Source organism: Octodon degus, unplaced genomic scaffold (genome assembly GCF_000260255.1).
Source record: "Octodon degus isolate 3935 unplaced genomic scaffold, OctDeg1.0 scaffold00195, whole genome shotgun sequence".
NCBI lineage: Eukaryota > Metazoa > Chordata > Mammalia > Rodentia > Octodontidae > Octodon > Octodon degus.
The window spans coordinates 228,766-248,170 of NW_004524771.1; the positions used below are offsets into that span (position 1 = coordinate 228,766).

Here is a 19,405-nt window from a genome sequence, read left to right on the forward strand (position 1 = left end):
GCAACAGCAGCAGCCCTCTTTCTGTCCCTTGTAGTCTGAGGCTACAAGGGCAGGTAGCACTCTCACTCAGGTGCAGCACCGTTAATTCTAGCATTGCACCATGAGTCAATCCCAGTACCACATGCTTAATCCCAGCGTCGCATACTCCAGATCCATCTACCTCTGAAAAGCCCCACCTGTGACCACATGAGGTTTTGGGGGACATCTAGACCCAAGTCGTGACATTCTTAAGTAACCTAAGGGCTCTCACTGGGTCCCACTTTCATGTCTTTATGGCACCATTATGTGGGACCAACCCAGTGACACATGGGCCTTACTTGGGAGTGTGTCTGAACCATAGTGGCTATATTTGACAAAAATATTAAAAGTTGTTGAATTTGAGTGAAGTATGTACAGGAATTCTTCATATAGTTCTTTTAGCATTTTTGTAAGTTACTTCAGAATAAAAAGTTTAAAAAATTGTGGACTGTGTAGTTACTGTTTCTCCCATTAGATGAGTGGGTAGAGAGAGATGCAACAGTTAGAAAAATATTATCTTTTGCAGAATTTTAAAAAGTAACTAAATGGGTGTTGTCTAATTCTTTAATTTTCTTTGAGCATTTTTTTTTTTTTAGGGAAGGGCCTACAGGGTGTTCAGGGTCTCACTTCTAGATTAGACTTGTAGTGACCCACCTGTATACAGCCTCCCAAGAGCTGGGATTACAGGGGTACGCCACCACACACAGTCTCAGTCTCTGTCTCAGCTCATCCTGGGGGCAGGGCCAGCATGGCAGCCCCAGGGATCGAATCCCCAGCCCCTGCACCTGCTTGCAGGTGCTTTAATCTGCTGAGGTATTTGACTGGCCCTCTTTGAGCATTTTTATAATGAAACATGGAAGGATAAAGCTTATAAGTCATAGTTTATGTATGACTCTATTTACATATTTTAAGTTTTTATTGTTTCAGAAACAATTTTAGGTCAACATTATACTGGTATCTCACTCCATTATTTGGGTGCTATACCCCATAGAGCATTGCTTGTCATGAAATTTTGGGAGTTCTTCAGGGGCAGTGGTTTTTTTATTTCATTCATTAATTTTATTTCATTGTTTTCTGCTGTTGTGACTGCTGTGTTGCACAGGCTGGTCTTAAACTCTTGGACTCATGTAATTCAAACATTCTTTTTACCTCAGCCTCTCAAGTAGCTGGGACTGCAGGGTGTGGGCCAACCTTGTCCAGATTTTTTTCTTTCTTTCTTTTTTTTTTTTTCATTTTATGTATTAGGTACAGAGTCTCACTACTTGGCTCGGACTTACAGTGATCCTCCTGTTTTCAGCCTCCCCTGTGCTGGAATTATAGGTGTGCATCACCACTCCCCAACTTGTTCACTGGCTCAGCACTCCCTCAGAGTGGTGCCGGCACAACATGAGGCTACAGGGGATTGAGCCCTGGTCCTTGCACTTGCCAAAGCAGGTACTTAGTCCACTGAGCTATCTAGCCAACCCTCATGTCTAGATTTCTTAGGAAGGTATTTATTTATTTATTTATTTATTTATTTATTTGGTATAGAGTCTTGCTATACAGCTTGGACTCATAATGATCCTCCTGTCTCAGCCTCCCTAGTGCTGAGATTACAGGTATGTGCCACCACCCCTGGTTTTGGTGGCCAGCATGGCATGTGGTATGGTGGATTGAACCAAGGTTTTTGGGCTTGTGAGGCAGGCACTTAGACCACTGAGCTATTTCCCCAACCCGTCTTAGGAAGTTTTGAGTGTGGTTAACTCAAAATGGTTAACTGTGTTAGCCATTTTCCACAGTAACCCAGCAAGCTGTTTATTATGATGCAGGCTCATAAATCTTCATATTCTGTGCTTTAAAAATGTGAGAGATTTGCTTTGCAAATGATTCAAGCAGCAGTTTTTTAGTATAAGTAAAGTATTCAACAGTGAATTTTCTAGTTAGCACCCAGTTGGAAGGGAGTGACATTTTCCTTAAGCAGCACTTCCTTGGTTTTCATACACCAATCCCTTCTGGTCAGGACTGTGTGTACTTCAGGTGGAAAGAAGCAGACGTTAGCAACTGTGCCCCCATTTGCAGGTCTCCATTTAATTTCCTTGGCAAACCCTATCCAATTCCTTTGCACTAAAGAAGTGAAGAAACACAGGGCCATGTTGGATAGAAGTGGGGTCAACAGATACTACCCATAGTCACCTGCTTTTGTGAATAAAGTTTTATGGGTACACAGATACGCTTTTGTTCACAGGTTGGCCATTGCTGCTTTCATGCTACGTTAGCAGCGATAAGTAGTTGTAACGGACTACAGGACCTTTACAGAAACTTCTTCTACTCCTTGAGTAATAACAGCAGCTGAGTTTAATGGAGAGGCTTCCTGAGCAGGTCTTTCTTGAAGAACTGGAACATGTCTTGGAATCCTCACAGGCATGGCCTTGAGTTCCATTTCATAGCTGAGGCTGAGGCAAAGCTGCTTCTTCAAAGCGGTGAAGTAGGATGTACAGAGGAAGAAGGGTGAACTCTGACTGAGAGGACTGACTTCACCATGATTCCTCATTCTTGAGCAGTTTGACTTAGCCTGTTATAATTACAAATTATGAAAGAGGGTTGCCTTTTAAAAAACAAACTTCGTTTTATTAAATTTTGTTGTTGTCTTACAGCTTCAGTCAATAATTAAGAAAGTGATTGCCCACTTCCATGATTTCTCAGTTCTTTTTTCAGTGGTAAGTAATGTTTCTTAGTTATCTTGGAAAATTTGTTTTTTGATTTGGGGGTTGTTTTGGAATTTCAAAGAGCCTTTATTTATTGAGCTCAGGACTGTCAGTCAGTTCTCACATAGGAGAAGACCGATTGGCTCTTAACCCAGGGAGCAAGGAGTTTTTACAGAAAAAAAACCACATTCCATTTGGCAAACAAATTTGTCATCAAACACAGAACAGCACCTTCCGGGACAGCATGACCATTACTCAATAAACATTTTTTTTTTCTGGGAGCATTGTTTAGTTTTCATTTAGTGTACATCTACATTGATGTGGTCTTGACATTTCTTGAAAAATTTGTATCCAATGTCTTCATCCTGTTTTAATGGCATCCTAGGGCAGAAGACAGAGTCCATAGTTGCTCCCATAAAGCAGATCTGTGCATACTGAGTAGTTATGTTCTACAATTTAGGTCGCATTTGGAAAAATACCACACATAAACTGGCAGAAAAGTATTGTTTCTTTCATCCAAGTACTAACCAGGCCCAGCCACATTTAGCTTCTGAGGTCAGATGAGGTTGGGCTTGTTCAGGATGGTATGAGCATAGATAAAAATACAGTATTATTTCTTTCTCATTCATCACCCAGCAATGATGTGTGCACCTGGCTGGGATTAAAGTGAATACCCTCAACTTCCTCATTTCCTCATCCATACTGATTTTCACATGATATAGATGGACTATCCTTTATCCAAAATGTTCCAGACCCGAAATAGTTCAGATTTCTGAATTTTGCAGATTTGGAATACTTGAATAGATGCTATCTCTTGAGCATTCCTATTCCAAAGTTTATTTCTGATTCTAAGTTTTTAGATCAGAGATATTTGACTTATACTTGCTTTTCTCATGCGCTTTGTTGCCAAACTATATAATACACTGAACTAATGGTTGTCTCAGTGTCTGATTGAGTTGAGATTTACTACATGTCCCCTAAATTTGAAATCCCCTGCAACATGCTTTCTAGTTTGCTGCAGTACCTATGCAAGCAGGAATCTAGGTGACTTTCTATGTGGTAATGTTTTCTGTCCCTTACCTTAGCTTCTGTCTTCTGGGTTCTGTTTGTGCCTGTTCATGAAATTGTAAGATCTGACTTTCTTTTCTGATAATAGAAACTAATATTTATTGGATGTGTACCATTCCCAGCACAGAGCTAAGACTTTCCGTGCTGCCTTGTATCATTGTCATCCTTCCACTGAGAAGCAGCGAGTATTGATGCTGCCACTTTACAAATGAGAAAACTGATGCTGGCAGGAGGAATGACCTGCCACAGTCACTGAAGGCAAGGCCAGGAATCACAGGAAAGCACTTTGGTTTCAAGGCCAGTCTTTAAATAACCTGCCCCTGATTTTCTCACTCAGAAAAGACTAAAGTTCCCTTTCATGTTACTACCTGAGAGAGCTTACAGCCATCTGAAGATTGCCCAGATGTTTTGCCAAATTGAATTTGTCCCAGCACTAATCTCTGGGACACACACAAGTTCAAGCTTAATATCGCTTACCTGAAATGCTGAGTACCTAGAAGTGTTTGATTTTGGAGTTTGGAATAATTACATATAGGCAATGGGATACTTTGAAGAGGGAATCCAAGTCTGAACACAGATTTCACTTACATACCATATATACTATATACACATAGTCTAAAGGTGCTTTTATACAGTATCTTCAATGATTTTGTACATGACACAAAATTCCACAGTTTGGAGTTTTCAATTTGTGGCTTCTTGTTGCTCTTCAACAAGTTTTGGATTGGGGATATTTTAGATTTCATATTTTTTAATTAGGCATACTCAGTATACAAGAGGTTTTAGAACTCCAGAGTAATCCTTCAGAAAAATCTTGAACACCTCAGAAAAAGTGATCCATAAGTAATTTCTTCCTACTTTACTTTTTAGGAAAAATTTCTACCATTTCTGGATATGTTCCAAAAAGAGAGTGTACGGGTAGAGGTTTGCAAGTACATCATGGAAGCCTTTATCAAGTGAGTGCACTCAGTGCCGCAGGGAATGCTTCTTCCCAGTGCCCTCGTGAAACATGCTGATTGGAGGTCATGCAATTTGAGGCCTGGTGACGTGTACCTACCTCATACCTAGGAGGAGAACCACATTGAAAAGCAGGCTTCATGATGAAAGTTGGGTAATTAGTGCTTATGAAGGCAAACTGAACAGAAATATCATGGGTCTGGATGGCAATATCCCTTTTGGAAAAGGAGGTTTGGATGAAGTGCACGGGGAGTAACAAAAAGAATGAAAATAGGGCTGAGCAGATTGCTCATCAGATTAAAGCGCCTGTTTAGGCAGACACAGGGATTGGGTTCGATCCCTGGCATGCTGTGCCAGCCCCACCCCCGGGATGCGCTGAGATGGCAGTGGAGACTGGGTATGGTGGTGTGCACTTGTAATCCCAGCTCTTGGGTGGCCAAAAACAGGAGGATCAGTACGAGTTGAGCTGTGTGAGACTCTGTAGACCCTGTACTAAATACATAAAAATAAAGAATGAAAACAAAAGTGTACTTATTTTTTTTCTTTTTAGTGGTACCAGGGATCAAACTCAGGATCTTGTGCTTGCTAGGCAAGCTCTTATTCCACTGAGTTATCTCCCTGGCCCCTAAAAGTGTACTTATAAAAGATGAGCTTTCATAAGGAATGCTCTCATCTTCAGTATTTAAAGTAGTAGCTAACTTGTGATCAGTTTTCAAATTTAGTTCCTTTCATTTTATTGAGTCTGTGTTTCCCAAAATTGCCCTCTATAAGTAATACATGAAATAATTTTAAGGTGGCATATGCAGACAACGTTTTTTATTTTAATTTTAATTCTTTTTAAAATTCAAGATACTAAGTTTTCAAGAAAAGTATGAATTGGATATAATGGTGCATGCCTATAATCCCAGCATTCAAGAGGCTGGGGCAGTTGTGGATTTGAGGCTAGCTTGGGTTACATAGCAAGTTTGAGGCCAGCCTGCACTACATGGTGAGACCCTATCTTTTTTTAAAGAGCATTAGATATAGTTATATAGTTAAGATTTTATATATTTACCAGACATGGTAGCACATAGTTGTAATCCCAGTACTCAGGAGGCAGGAGAATCACCATGAGTTCAAGACCAGCCTGGGCTCCTACTGAGTTCAGGACCAGCCAAAACTACATAGTAAGCAAGACTCTGTCTCAAAAACCTGAAAAAGCCCTTACTTACTCAAACACAGACATGCAAAATACTTATCAAATTCTACATAATGCTATGTGCAACATTCCTGTTAAATATTGAGAGCCTATTAGGTATTGCACGTTAACTAGGTATTTAAAAATCAATAGTAATCAAAATGCCTGTCCTCACTGGGCATGGTGACGCATACCTGTAGTCCGAGCTACTAAGGAAGCTGAAGCAGGAGGATCATTGGACCCTAGGAATTTGAAGCCAGCCTGAGCAACATAGCAAGACCTCATCTCAGGAGGAAAAAAAAGCCATCTGAGGAGAATGAAAAAGAAAACATAAAGTCAGTAGTATGTGTAGGATAAGGAAAAGTAATGCAAATAGTCTTAGAAATTATATATTGATTTTAATATATTAGGCAATATATAACTAGATTAGTCTGATTTAATGTTTCATTATTTTCTAGAACACCATTACAGTTAAAGTTCCTTTAAATATTAAATATAGAGATATAGTTGAATTTGGAAAAATCATTTGTTGCTCAAATATGCTGTAAGCTTTTCTTGTTATTTTTCTAAAAGATTAATTCCTTCTTAAAGATTAATTTTTCATTAAAATACTTGAAACAGACCTACATAAAAATTTATGAGTTTGTTCTTTTATATTTTTAGACAACGAAGTTACTAATTTTGTGGGCTTTAACACAGTACAGGAATGTTGGACAGAGCTTTAGCAGGAGCAAGAAACAGTAAGAGATATGTTTGCCCTTTGCCTGGCTTAGGAGGTGTAGAAGGTTTCCCATGATTTTGACACTAGGAAAAGTTATATATGTTAAAGAACAAACTTGTTATTTAAAGAATTAAGGGGAAGATTAGAACATTGCCCAATACTGGCAAACCTGCGCCATGTGGAGGCCACCCAGATAATTTGCAGCTTCTCAGATCCATACAGGAGATGAGGACAATTGCATTCTTTCATTCCTGTCAGTGCTTGAATCTTTTCCTCTTTTATGTCTTCTAGGCATCAACAAGAGCCCACCAAGGACCCTGTCATTCTGAATGCCCTTTTGCACATTTGCAAGACCATGCATGACTCTGTGAAGTAAGCCACACTTAAGCTGAACACCATGTGGTTTGTGTTTAAGTGCTGCCTAACAGCACATTAGGGAGTGACTGCTGTAAACTGCCACTGGAAGTAGCTTTATTGGGTCTGTTAGGATTCTTGCTAACAAGGACATTCTGGTTCAGGAGAGTAGGTGCTGCTGTAACCTTGAGAAAATGAGGTAGCAGATGTTTGTGCAAAAGATTTCTTTGTGTGGGGGAAGGAAGGCAGGGTTCATCCAACTCAAGTCCCTTGTGTCCTAGAGATTTATAAGAGCAGTAAATAATGTAATGAGTGCACTCGTCCAATAACAAAACCTTTTAATTTCATACTAGCCTATTACATGAAATTGCTTACATTCCTTACATAAGGGACTTTATACTCAGTACATTTGAGGCTCAGATCTATCTCCAGGCCTTACTTTTCAACTAGTCCACTCTTTTTCAGTGTTTTTAAAACATGTTTCCATTTGACTGTGCTGATGACAATTTGTGCATATTTGCAACTGAAACTTTAGTCACCAAAGAATTTGTAAGCGCAGCAGCTTGATTTAATGGACAGTGTTATAAGAATTGAGAAAACTGTTTCAGAATTTCACCAGCAACAGGATGCATTATATTCTGATTTTCTTAGTTTTATTTTTATTTATTTGTTTATTTATTTATGTGGTACTGGGGGATCAAACTCTGGACCTTACACTTGCCAGAAAGGGACCTAAGCCACTGAGCTATCTCCCTGGCACAAATTTTCTTCATTTTAGAATCTTTTGTGGTTCTTTTAAATCTTAAGTATTAATAAAACTCAAAATATCAAGAATATTAAAATAAATATAATAATAAATAGACCTGATAGAACTTTTTGAACAGAAATAAACATGAAGGCCCAAGAAACACCCAGAAAGGCACTGTATTTTTTTTTTGGCGGAACTGGGGATTGAACTCAGGCCCTTGTACTTGCCAGGGAAGTGCTTATTCCACTGAGCCATCTCTTTGGTCTGGCACTGTACTTTTAAAAGACTGTTTTTGGCTTCTGAGAGCAAGAGGTAGCACGATGACCACGGTCCCTTATCCTGGGACCAGGTGCCTTCTGTCTTTTGCTCTGTGCCCTGAGCGGGTACTAGGGGATCAGTAAAAAGAAAGCCATCTTTGGCTTTCTAATTACAGCTGGTCTTCCTTGACAAAGTCTATGGCATAGACAGTTTCATTGGAGAATAGCAGCTTTCTTACAAGGGTAATACTTGGAAGGCTCACGTATCACTTGCTTATGCATCCCTTCATTGTATCTGGCTGTGAAGGAGGCTGGGCACTTTTTCCAAAGGACTAAGAGAACCATGCAATCATTGACCCAACTTACCGTGTCCTGGAATAAACCAAACAGAAGCTTTCATTCCTGTTTTCTCTGGGCTCTTAAACTTTTGTTTTATTTTTCTTTGCTGTGCTAGGGATAGAACACAGGGTTTTGTGCCTGCCAAGCAAGCCCTCTGACATTAAACCATACATCCAGCCCAAGCTGTTAAAAAAATAATAGAACTGGGAAGCTACTTATAGGCCTTCATATATATAATTAAGACTATAAAAACTTGATGTTTTTATTTATATTTGTGTTAACTTTTCTATTAATTAGAAATAGCTAAGGTCTAATTTATGTCAAGATGTAGCCAGAAATCAAATGGGCTGATGGATAGAGAGGGGAGCAGATAGTGTGTGGTAAGACACGTGTGTAAACTACAAATGGTTGGCTCTGGATGACAGGGGTGTGGGTGTTCACTGGAAAAGCTCTTTATGGATGGATAAGAGTTTTTATAATATAGTGTTAAAATTTCCATTAATTACAAAAAATTATTTATTTATTTATTTTTGGTGCCGGGAATTGAATTCAAGACTTCACACTTGCCAGACAGGTGCTGTGCCACTAAGCTGTATCCCTGGCTCTTGTTTACAAAATTTAGAACTTGCTGCCCAAATTCCAAAGAAGAGAAAATTACCTTCTCTTTTCCTGTTAATAAATGAATCTTGAGAATGGCATCTTTGAGGAAGAGAAGTACATTCAAATTATGTTGTATCCAAAGAAAAATGCACAGCTTATTGGAAATTTTTGAGATCTAGAAAAATGCACAATATTTACTTGTTAAATTGTTACCCTCTTGTGTGTTTTTGTCCTTAAAAGCTTTTCTTCACCATCTCCATGTTAATTATGTACAATTATTGATCCTAGTGCACTCACTCTTGAGGATGAAAAAAGAACACTGGCACATCTGATTAATGGATTTATAAAAATGGTAAGTTTGGGGGTAGATGTTTCAGTGCACTTGGAAATGTGATGTAATTGTTTACCTGCATTCTGATGTAAGCAGTTAACGTTATATTCCCCGGTGCTGTTCATTTTCTGAGATAAGATAAAATTAGAAAATATATTACATTAGCCAGTACTCCTATGGGGGCAAAATAAGCCAAAATAAACTGATTTCAGGAAAAATAAAATGAAGGGAGATCAGAAGAGGAATTAATTTGCTCATGTAACAAAAGCCGATGGATAGAAACTCCAAAGGAACAACTGGACTTGTGGGTCCTGTGACATCTGTCCATCTTGGGCTCCACACTCTGCTGGCTTCCCTCTTGGACGGACGTGCTCACTGCAGGATCTCTTCAATTCTGTCCCCCAAGCTCCGGTGCCCATCAGAAGCTCTGTAGCTGAAGCTCTGGAGCCCACTTCTTTGCCTGCAGAAGTCCTGTGAGGAGTCCCTTTGAATTAACTTGTGTCATGGCCCGCGCACAGGGCTGGCTATGCCTGGAGACATCTGTACCTGGGTGATCCAAGTCACAAGGACCAGGAATGGAGAGAAGCAGCTCCCTGACAGCTGATGTGCTGACTGCCAGAGGCTGGTGGCAGGGTGCATTGGTACATGCCTGTAATCTCTGCACTCTGGGAGGTAGAGAGAGAAGGCTTAGAAGTTTGAACTCAGTCTGGGAAACTCATTGAGACCCTATCTTAAAATTTTAAAAAATGCTGAGTAGGCAAAATGCTAGATGTCTCACTCCATCTGTGTTACTACTGTAGAATTGCTCATCTAAGTGCAGTGGCGTTAAATGTCTGTTTTGTTAGTTTTATGGGTTGGTTAGGCAGTAATCAGGCTGCTTAGGGAGGTGTGGACTCCAGAGTGCAGTCAGACCAGAAAATCTAGGACAGCTTTGTTCTGATTCCTGGGCCTAGTATTGGCCACTGCAGCTTAGGTTTCCTCCAGGAAGGCCCTTCCCCTCCACTACTCTCTCATCACTTGGGAGTCTCACCCAGCTTTCGCACATACTCTTGGCTTCTTGGGGACACAGGTAGAAGCTGCCAAGCCTTGGAAGGCCAAAGCTAGACATTGCACAGTGAACGTAGCTGCATGCCCTTGCATTCTGTTGGTCAGTGCAAGTGCAGCACTGGAGGAGAGGAGGACAAGGGTCTCTGTCTTTTTAGGAAGAGTTCAGAGATAACTTGTAAAAGGGCAGACATTGCCAGGCTTGGTGGTGCATGTCTGCAATCGTGTCACTCTAGGAGACCAACGAGACAAGAGGATCAAAGGTCGGGCCCAGCCTGGTCAAATCAGTGAAGCTCACCCTGTTTCAAAACAAGAATAAAAAAATGGAAAAGTAGAGTAAAATGGATCATTGCAACCTTCTTTGGAAACATGCACCAGTATACATCCCAGGTTAAATAATCTTTGCCTTAATTCTTGGTGCACAAAACTAAAATATCCATTGCTACCGGTTTTTGTTGTTTTGTTTGAGACAAAATCTCACTATATTGCCCGTATTGGCCTCAAACCCCTGATCTAAAGTGATGCTCTGCCTCAGCCTTCTGCCTTCCAAATAATGGAGACTACAGCTGTATGTCACCATACCTAGCTTGGCATCTTCTATTTTAATAGGAATATCAGAACGAGCCAGACTGAGGTAAAAATATCATTTTGAAAATGACATTGGAGGCCTGGATATCTATCTCATTGACAGAGTGCTTGCCTAAAATACGCAAGGCATTAGGTTCAATCCTTGGTACTTCAGCAAACCCCAAAACTTGAAATTGTGGATTGTTCAGCAGCAAATATTGATTTAACTGTCCACCCACTGGTTTACTGGGCCAAGTACCAGTTTAGGTGAAAATTTAGGATCTGCCTTTTCATTTCTCTATGGAAGATTACCAGTGGATTTCTATCAAGTGACTCTCCTAGTTTAAACAGTATATTGACTGGGTGGTATTTACCCTTTTATGGCTTTGTGTGAAAATCAGTTATAAGAGGAAAAGAATATGAGGAAGTAAGATATGGAGCCTGATAGCTCTAGTGAAAATAGCAAGATTAAATCTCAAAGCATAAAATGATTGATGTACTGGTTAAGTTTTTCCTCCTAACCAGCTGTTCATAAACTTATAGAAATGGGAAGAGAGGGGAGCGTTTAAGGTGAAACTTCCTTCTATGGCTCCAGCAGCTGCAGATGAGCTGCTAAGGTCAGATCCCCAGCAGGAAGCACAAAGTTGTGGCCCTTGTTAGGGAAACCCCTCTGACAAATGGTTCCCAAGAACCAAATTTATGTTTTGTGACAAGGCTGCTATTGACTAAAAAAATTCCATGATTTCCTTTTCCATAGTTTTCCTCTAACCCTGGAAAATCTTACACATATTTTGAGCTTCTGTTTCATGCCCTTTGACATTTTGTGTTCCCATTCAAGGCCCATGTCATAATGCTGAGATGGTAATTGCAGTATTTGAGTTGTACACCAGGTGAAGTAGCATAAAGCCTTTTAGCATTTTTTTTGGGTGAGGGGCAATGGAGATAGGGTCATGCTGCGTAGTTCAGGCTGCTCTTGAACTCACTACTTAATGCAGAACGTCCTTGAACTCAGTGGTGATCCTCCTGCCTCAGCCTCCTGAGTCCTGGGATTACGGGTGAGCATAAGCCAGCTCATATAAAGCCTTTCTGGTTAGAATATGTTGGTGTGTTGTTCTGGTATACCCTTGAAAGACAATATTGTCTCTTCAGCATCTTTCTCTTTGATCCTAGGTTTCCTTTGGGCGTGATTTTGAACAACAGCTCAGTTTCTATGTTGAGTCCAGGTCAATGTTTTGCAATCTGGAACCTGTTCTTGTGCATTTGATTCATGTAAGGATTTTCATTCTTTTGTTCCTAACAGTAAATGTTTATGGGTTATCTGAGCATGGTAAACCCATTGTTTACAGGGATTCTTCTGGCTTCAAGCCGCTACTGGTATTTCCAGGTCTGAAATGCAATTTTGGCAAAGTAATAAAAAGTCTACAGCTTTGCTTATCTTTGAGGGTTTTATTGGCCTCTTCTCCAAAATGTACATGTTCTTGTTTCATGCCAGCAGCAAAGAGTTAAGTGATTTACACTTTTCTTATAGAAGTAGTAACCTGGAGTCTCTTGTTGCCTTGCCAGAGGTTCCCAACGTGCTTGAATTATGCAACAGCTCTCAGTAACTAGATGGCTTCTGGGTCAAAAGACATAGTAATAGTTCTGTTTATTTTGAAGTAAAGTTCAGACAGTTTAGTATGTATGACCTAAGAACTTGGCAGCCCCTTGAAACAAGTGATAAACATAAATTGAAAGGCAAATAATATTTTTATTTCATTTTTAACCAGAATTACTAACTAATGAAATAAATAATTATTCCTAATTAAGTACTTATAGGATACTGCATGATTCTCCAGCCTTGGACTCAGATTAGATGCTATTTCTCTTATTTTCTGTTCCTCATTGATCATTTTTTCCACAATCACTTTAGCTCACCACTTGCTTTTTGTCATAGTAGCTGTCAGAATCTTTCTTAAATATGTAACATGGCTGCAAGAGATGGAATGCAGTCCAGGGTTGAATCATGAAATGCTTCACACCAGGACTCTGCAGAACTCCACAGTCTACTTCCCTACAAAGTATGGCCCTGGTACCACAGTGCAGAGGTCAGGAACCATAGGTCCCAACTTCACATTTCTGTGGAAAGCTTCTCTCGGGCTCTTTAGCTGCTTCAAAGAGAACAATCAAGGAGAACAATCTTTTTACCTGTTTTTAATGTTTAACTTTTAACTTTAGGCTACATAACACAGTTAAGATCTAATGTAGAGTCTTGAATATAGGTGAGTGAGCTGATGAATGTGTTACAACTGAATGATGTGGCCTCAGTTGTTGCTATTCTTACTAGTGCTGCATAGCTAAATTGTACACTGTGCCCTTAGATTTAGAGCTTTTTTTGAGATCTTTGCCATCTTAAGCTTAGAACGAGGGATATTTGGAAGCAGAAAAATGAACCCTGACTGTTCATTAAACCAGAAAGTGGCCATTTGTAATGCCGACTGGAAGGGGTGACTAATTTAGGTAGTGCCTGTCATTCTTCCCCCTTGGAGATGTTTGCTCAAGCCCTGCGTAGTAGGTCCTGTTGAACCTTTTGGTATTTCAGAGCTCAGTCTCACCAGTGTTGGTCCTATTTAGTTAGTTTGCATTGAAAAAACACTTTTTTGTGTGTGTTTGTCTGTGTGTGTATTTAATGTCCTGATTTCTAAGGAAGATGTTAGTATGGATTGGCCATCGTTCGTTACCATTTCTATTTTGTTCTGTAACAAATCCAGAGTGTGAACCGACTGGCAATGGAAACAAGGAAAGTAATGAAAGGAAATCATTCCAGAAAGACGGCTGCGTTTGTCCGGGTATGTTCTAGAGATAAGGACTCTCAGACTTTGAACTCCAGTGGGCTGTTTAGTTTGCAAGTTACCAAATTGCTGTTCGCGGAAAAGGATAAATGTATGAAGATAAGGGTAGTTTAATATTGATCTTTAAAATGAAATTTTCCTGCTATCTATGATTAATTTTCTTATTGTTTCTAAAAGAAAAGATCAAAGGAATCTGGATTTTAATGCAAGTTAAACATCTTTAATGTAAAAATCCAAAATACTCCCACATCTAAAACTTTTTGACTACCAAATGGAAAATTTTACACTATGAAACTTTATTTTGGGCTAAGGAGATAACTCAGAAGCATAACCAGCTGCCTAGCAAATGCAAGGTCCTGAGTTTGATCCTCCATACCACAAAGAAGAAAAAGAAACTTTATTTCATGAGTAAGATTACCTTTAGGCTACATGTGTAAGTTGATTTTACTGTATTTCTTTGGTTGAATTGTTTTTTAGCAGAGGTTTATTGTTTTTTATTTTTGGTGCCAAGGACTGAACCCAGGGCTTCCAGCTTGCTAGGCAAGTGTTCTACTGTTGAGCCAAATCCCCAACCCCTGTAAATTGCATATGAAACACAAATGAATTTTGTATTTAGATTTGGGTCCCATCATCAAAATATCTTATTATGTGTGTACAGATATTCCAGTGTCCAAAAAATCTTTCTGAAACACTTCTGGCCCCAAACATTTCGGATAAGGGTTATTTAAAGTATGTGTTTTGAGAAGGGGATCAAGATGGATTTGCATTTGTGTGTGCCTGCTGAATTACCTCTAACTTCCTCTAATACAGTATTTTAATATTAGTACTTTTCTAGTATAATTGTGTGTGTGTGTGACCTGCCTATAACTAGAAAGCTTAGCCCTCTTTTTTCTTAGTAAACACAGTGCTCCAAAGTTTGAAAAGAAATGTCAGCACCTTGAGTATATGACTCAGAGTTGTGTTACAGCAATACATGTCCATGTCTTTGAACTACAATGATCCTGAAGTGGTGATGGTTCCTGAGCATCACATAAGCTGTGCAGCCCTGCCTCTTGGTACCATGTTCTGCGGTCCTCAGAGTCTACCACCCACAGGCTCCTTGCAGCAGCCCTTCTGGTCCTTCCATAGTCCCAAGTAATCATTCTAAAAGGTTGCTGCTTAATTTACCAGTATTAGGTGTTGCCTATGCAGTTTCTCCTGTGCTGGATGAAGAATTATTTTTTATACATCATGTTCTCCTCATTCCCCATGGCTCATCCTCCCAAGAGTTGTCAGATATAGGAAAGGCAAGAGAGAAAAATAGGGGGTGGTATTAGGGGAGAAAATGGCGGGGCGGATTATTGTGTTTTTGCTAGAAATGTAGGATAGATGAAAACAGGAGTGTGCCTGTAGCAGCACAGCATTCCCACCTAATGCTCTTTGTCTCTCCCCGTCTCTCTAGGCCTGTGTCGCCTACTGCTTCATCACCATTCCCTCCCTGGTGGGAATCTTCACACGCCTCAACCTCTACCTACATTCTGGTCAGGTTGCCTTAGCCAACCAGTGCCTCTCCCAAGGTGAGCCGGCAGTGTCCTGGCCTGATCACACCCTTGCTGCTGAGAAAAGCAGACTTGGCCTGGCCAGGCTGTGTGTACGTGTGTGTGCACGTGCACGCATATATGCATGCGTGTGTGCCTGCGTGTGTGCGTATGTGTGCCTGCATGTGTAGAGAGAGTCCCTTAAGAGAAGAATTATCAGTAAATGTTGAATCTTTGTTTTGTTTTAATGTGGTGGTACCAGGTTTTGATTCCAAGGTCTGTCTTTACATTGAATTAAAGATTCAGCCTTTTTAAAAAAAAGTTCGTGAGTTTTGAGGCAGAGTCTTATAAAGTCATTAAGTTGCCCAGGCTGGGCTTGAACTCACAATTCTCAACTCAACCTCCCAGAGCCCTGAAATTATAGGTGTCTCCATCCCAGCTGGAATCTGTTTCTCTTGGAAGCACATCAGTGACCCATATGTGTACAGAGGCAAGTAGAGTTGGATTACAGAACACAGAGAACTTCCTGTAAAACCTTTCCCAAGTCCGTCTCAGCTTGTGTCGGTAGTCTTTTGGAGGTGCTGGGCTGGGGACAGCTGAATATGAGAGGAATTAGGGCTACTTGGCCATAGCAGGGTCCTGATTTTTTTTTTTTTTTTTTTTTTTTTGGCAGAACCGGGGATTGAACTCAGGCCCTTGCACTTGCCAGGGAAGCGCTTATTCCACTGAGCCGTCTCCCCTGCCCCCTGATTGGTTTTTGTTGTAGGTATTTCTATGCACAAAACCTTAGAGACACACCAGTGCAATCTAATTGTGTGGAAGGAACCCTGTCATAAGCATACGAGCTGCCCCTGAGGGGGCATGGGGTATGTCTCAGCTGAGAAGCAACCTCAGGGACCATTAGAAGAGGGTTGGGATGGTGTGGGGAAGAAGGTAAGGAAGCCACATAGTGTGATCTGTGGGCACCTGGGAGGTGATAGCAAACCCACCTCAGTGTGACCTCACCTGAGGGGAGAGGGAGATAGTTCTTCATCCCTTTCTTTCTGTCATCACTGGGAAGTTCTTGTGGGACACAAACCGCCTGGCACTTTGGCCCACCCCACCCTTGAGCTCAGAGAATGCCCTCAGGTGAGAGTTCCAGGTATTTGCTAAAGGGCATCTTGGTTAACTGCTTCATTGGTAGATCCAGGGCTTCACCTAGAGCCCTGCAGGGTGGTAGCAAGGTGTCCATCCAGCAGGCCACACCATAGGCAGTTAAAGGGATCCTGCTATGACATTTGGGAACAGTAGTTGTGTGGAAAGCCTTCTGCACACATGATCTTGCTTTGTCCTCCCAACAACCACATAAGGCTGGTCCTGAGGTTGGTGCCCTTTGCCAGCCAGGTGAGGACACTGATGCAGGATATAGGCAGGAAGCTGACCTGGTGAAGGTCTACTGGTGAGTGACTGAGTGACCATGCTTTTCACCACAGAATACATTAGGTAGCTGTTGCACAAACAGCTGGAAGCCTAAGTGACAACTGGGGGATTTCAGTAGCTCCAGATGAGGTAGATAGGTGTTGTCAGCCCCCAGCCCAAATTCATGGATTAGGCTGTGCTTGGTGCTTTACCACTTGCTGACACTGGCTTATGTGGGTTCTCTGGGCCTATTGGAGAGTAGGAGCTCTACTCCTGTTCCAAAAGAACTCTCTTCCTGTTCTTTTGACCCATTGCATGGTTGGCCTGTTTGGCATCTATACCTTGATTCAGTTTGAGGAGCTGAGTCAAGGCGCCAGCCCTCTGCTTGTCAGTCATCAAACCTGGTTGCCCTGTAGGAACCTTTTCATACTCATTGGTTTTGCTCTCAATCCCTTGGGGAAGGGATATAGCTCAGTGGCACAGTGCCTGCCAGGCAAGCGCAAGCATTGAGAATTAAACCCCTTTCCTCTGGATCTCATATGATCCAGTACCTGCCTTCTGTCTTCACCTTAAAACAAGCTTTTGCCAGGAAGGACTTTTGCTGTTGTTTAATATACTAAGATGCTTCCCAAGTCAGAACCTCTGTATTTGCTGTTCCCTCTCTCTAGAATGTTCTTTCCCTCAGATATTTGCTGTTTAATTATTAATGTTTTTGCAAGGCAGGTGATGAGAATCAAGACACAGCTCTTGACTCTGGGCTTGTTTGTTGTTCTTGTTTGTAATGCTAAGGATTGAACTTGGACCCTTGAGTATGTAGTCAAGTGCTATACCACTGAGCTGCATCCAGCCCAAGTGACAGTTCTTCTGGGCCACAAGGGACAGTTCTGGCCCAAGTAGCTGCTCTGTCATACTCTGTTGTTGCCCTTATTATCATCATCCTACACATCCCAAGATGACATTTTCTTACTGCTACTTTGTTTATTGTCTAGGACAGACACCTGTGCTCTTTGTGTGTTGGTAACTGTGGAACTTTCTTCTTGCTTTTCTAAGGATGATAGATTAGCAAGGAAGATAGTAAGACAAAAAGTAGGAGCCTCTGCCAAAAACCTGATGACATGCAAAATGAAAATTAGAAGATACTTCTTTGGATATTAGAAAGTTGAAGTTTTCTTAAGGCCAGCCAAATAGCTCAGTGGATTAAAGTGCTTGCTTAGGCAGACACATCAGCAAGGGTTCAATCCCCAGCCTGCCAGCCCCGCCCCCAGGGTGTGCTGAGATGGCAATTGAGACTGGACGTGGTGGCGCAAGCCTGTAATCTCAGCTTTTGGGAGGCTGAACACAGGTGGATCGCTATGAGCCTGATCTATGTAATGAGACCCTATAGACCCTTCCAAAAAAAAAAAAAAAAAAAAGTTTATATCTTCTTATATATTGTTTCCTTCTTGGTAAATCTTATACACTGGTTCCTTCTTGAGAAGTTCAAGAACAGTTTACTTCAGAGTTTTGTTTCAACTGCATTGTGAGCTACAGATTATGAATTGTAGCGCTACCAGAGCAAGAGACTTCAAATAAGGCTCTGGAAGCCTTAAAGGCTCTTCTTCCAACTTTATAAAATGAAGAGTAGGATGCTGAATATTGTAGATCTCAGACAAATTTATGACAGTAGTCCCTATCTGTTGGGCTTCATGTATTAAAGAATTTCTCAAGCTAATTACATCTTCTCTTTGATCAAAGATTTGCTGTTCCAGGAAGTGTTCAAGTAGAGTTTGAAGGATTTTCTTCCTTGATGCTGTGTGCTGATGCCAGTGGTACACACCAAGGGTTCTGTTTTCAAATGCACATTGTTAGAACTCTGAGCTTCTCACTACCTGATCCCTCACTTGAAGCGACTGTTGGGAGGAGGAAAGTGGTGTCCACTTCATGTTTAAAAATTTATCTGATGATTTTATCCAAGTCTCAGAATGCTATGGCACTAAACCTTAAAAGCCTATTATTGCTGTTTCAAAAGCCACACATAACAGTGCTGGCCAAAATAAATAATGCATTCAATTACTGAGAAGGGGAAGGCTAAATATAAATTAAATGAAGCGCATGGAAATGAGCTGCTTTTGTTTGTGTCCCTGAACATCCTCCCTTTTCAGCAGGTTATAAAATATTGCCCATCCCCTAATTCATTTTTCTTGCCTTCTTTAATCTATCTTTGATTGTATCTTCTCTATCAGCCTGTACCTTTGCCAGGCTGGGTTCAGCCCAGCAAATAAACTTTTGTGAACCCTCTGGCGAGCCAGTGTTATGGAGGTTCAGTGCAGGAAAGGCTGGTTCTGTTCCTTGGCTTACAACTTTGCTGCATGTAGACTGGATCTTACTTGACTTGGTGCAGGTTCTCTTGCCTGTCACCCTAGAGTACTTCAGAGAAACAGAAGACTTGCCTAGAGAAGCCCAGCAATGTGTCTTTCTTTCAGCCCATATACCAGGTATAATTCCTTGGTGTATTTGTCAGGGCTTTGCTCTTTATTTTACAGTTTTACTTTTGTCCTTTTTATCTTTATAGTTTCTTTTCTCAAAAGTGGGAGTACAGTGAGCCCATTGGAAAGTCAGATTCCACATTTGAGGGCTCAACTAACCACAGATGGAAAATATTTGAGGATGAAGAAGAGAAAAGTTGCGTCTGTACTGAACATGTATAAGTCTTTTCCCTTGTCATTGCTCCCTAAACGGTATAACAACTACTTATATAACTGTTATATACAGCATCAAAAGTAATCTAGAGGTGATTTAAAGTACACAGAGGGGGCCA

General features: G+C 40.9%; 1 protein-coding gene across 3 annotated transcripts in view; it reads left to right on the plus strand.

Moving 5' to 3' along the window:
- The window catches only part of Vps35l (VPS35 endosomal protein sorting factor like), a 122,748-nt gene that overhangs the window by 62,210 nt on the left and 41,133 nt on the right, over positions 1–19,405 (plus strand). For all 3 annotated transcript variants that reach the window (XM_023704383.1, XM_004644209.2, XM_023704384.1), the window contains exons 20-26: positions 2,652–2,714; positions 4,641–4,726; positions 6,917–6,997; positions 9,212–9,275; positions 12,036–12,134; positions 13,613–13,690; positions 15,135–15,249. In XM_023704383.1, coding sequence (XP_023560151.1) covers positions 2,652–2,714; positions 4,641–4,726; positions 6,917–6,997; positions 9,212–9,275; positions 12,036–12,134; positions 13,613–13,690; positions 15,135–15,249 — 586 coding nt within the window. The remainder of the gene's footprint in view (positions 1–2,651; positions 2,715–4,640; positions 4,727–6,916; positions 6,998–9,211; positions 9,276–12,035; positions 12,135–13,612; positions 13,691–15,134; positions 15,250–19,405) is intronic.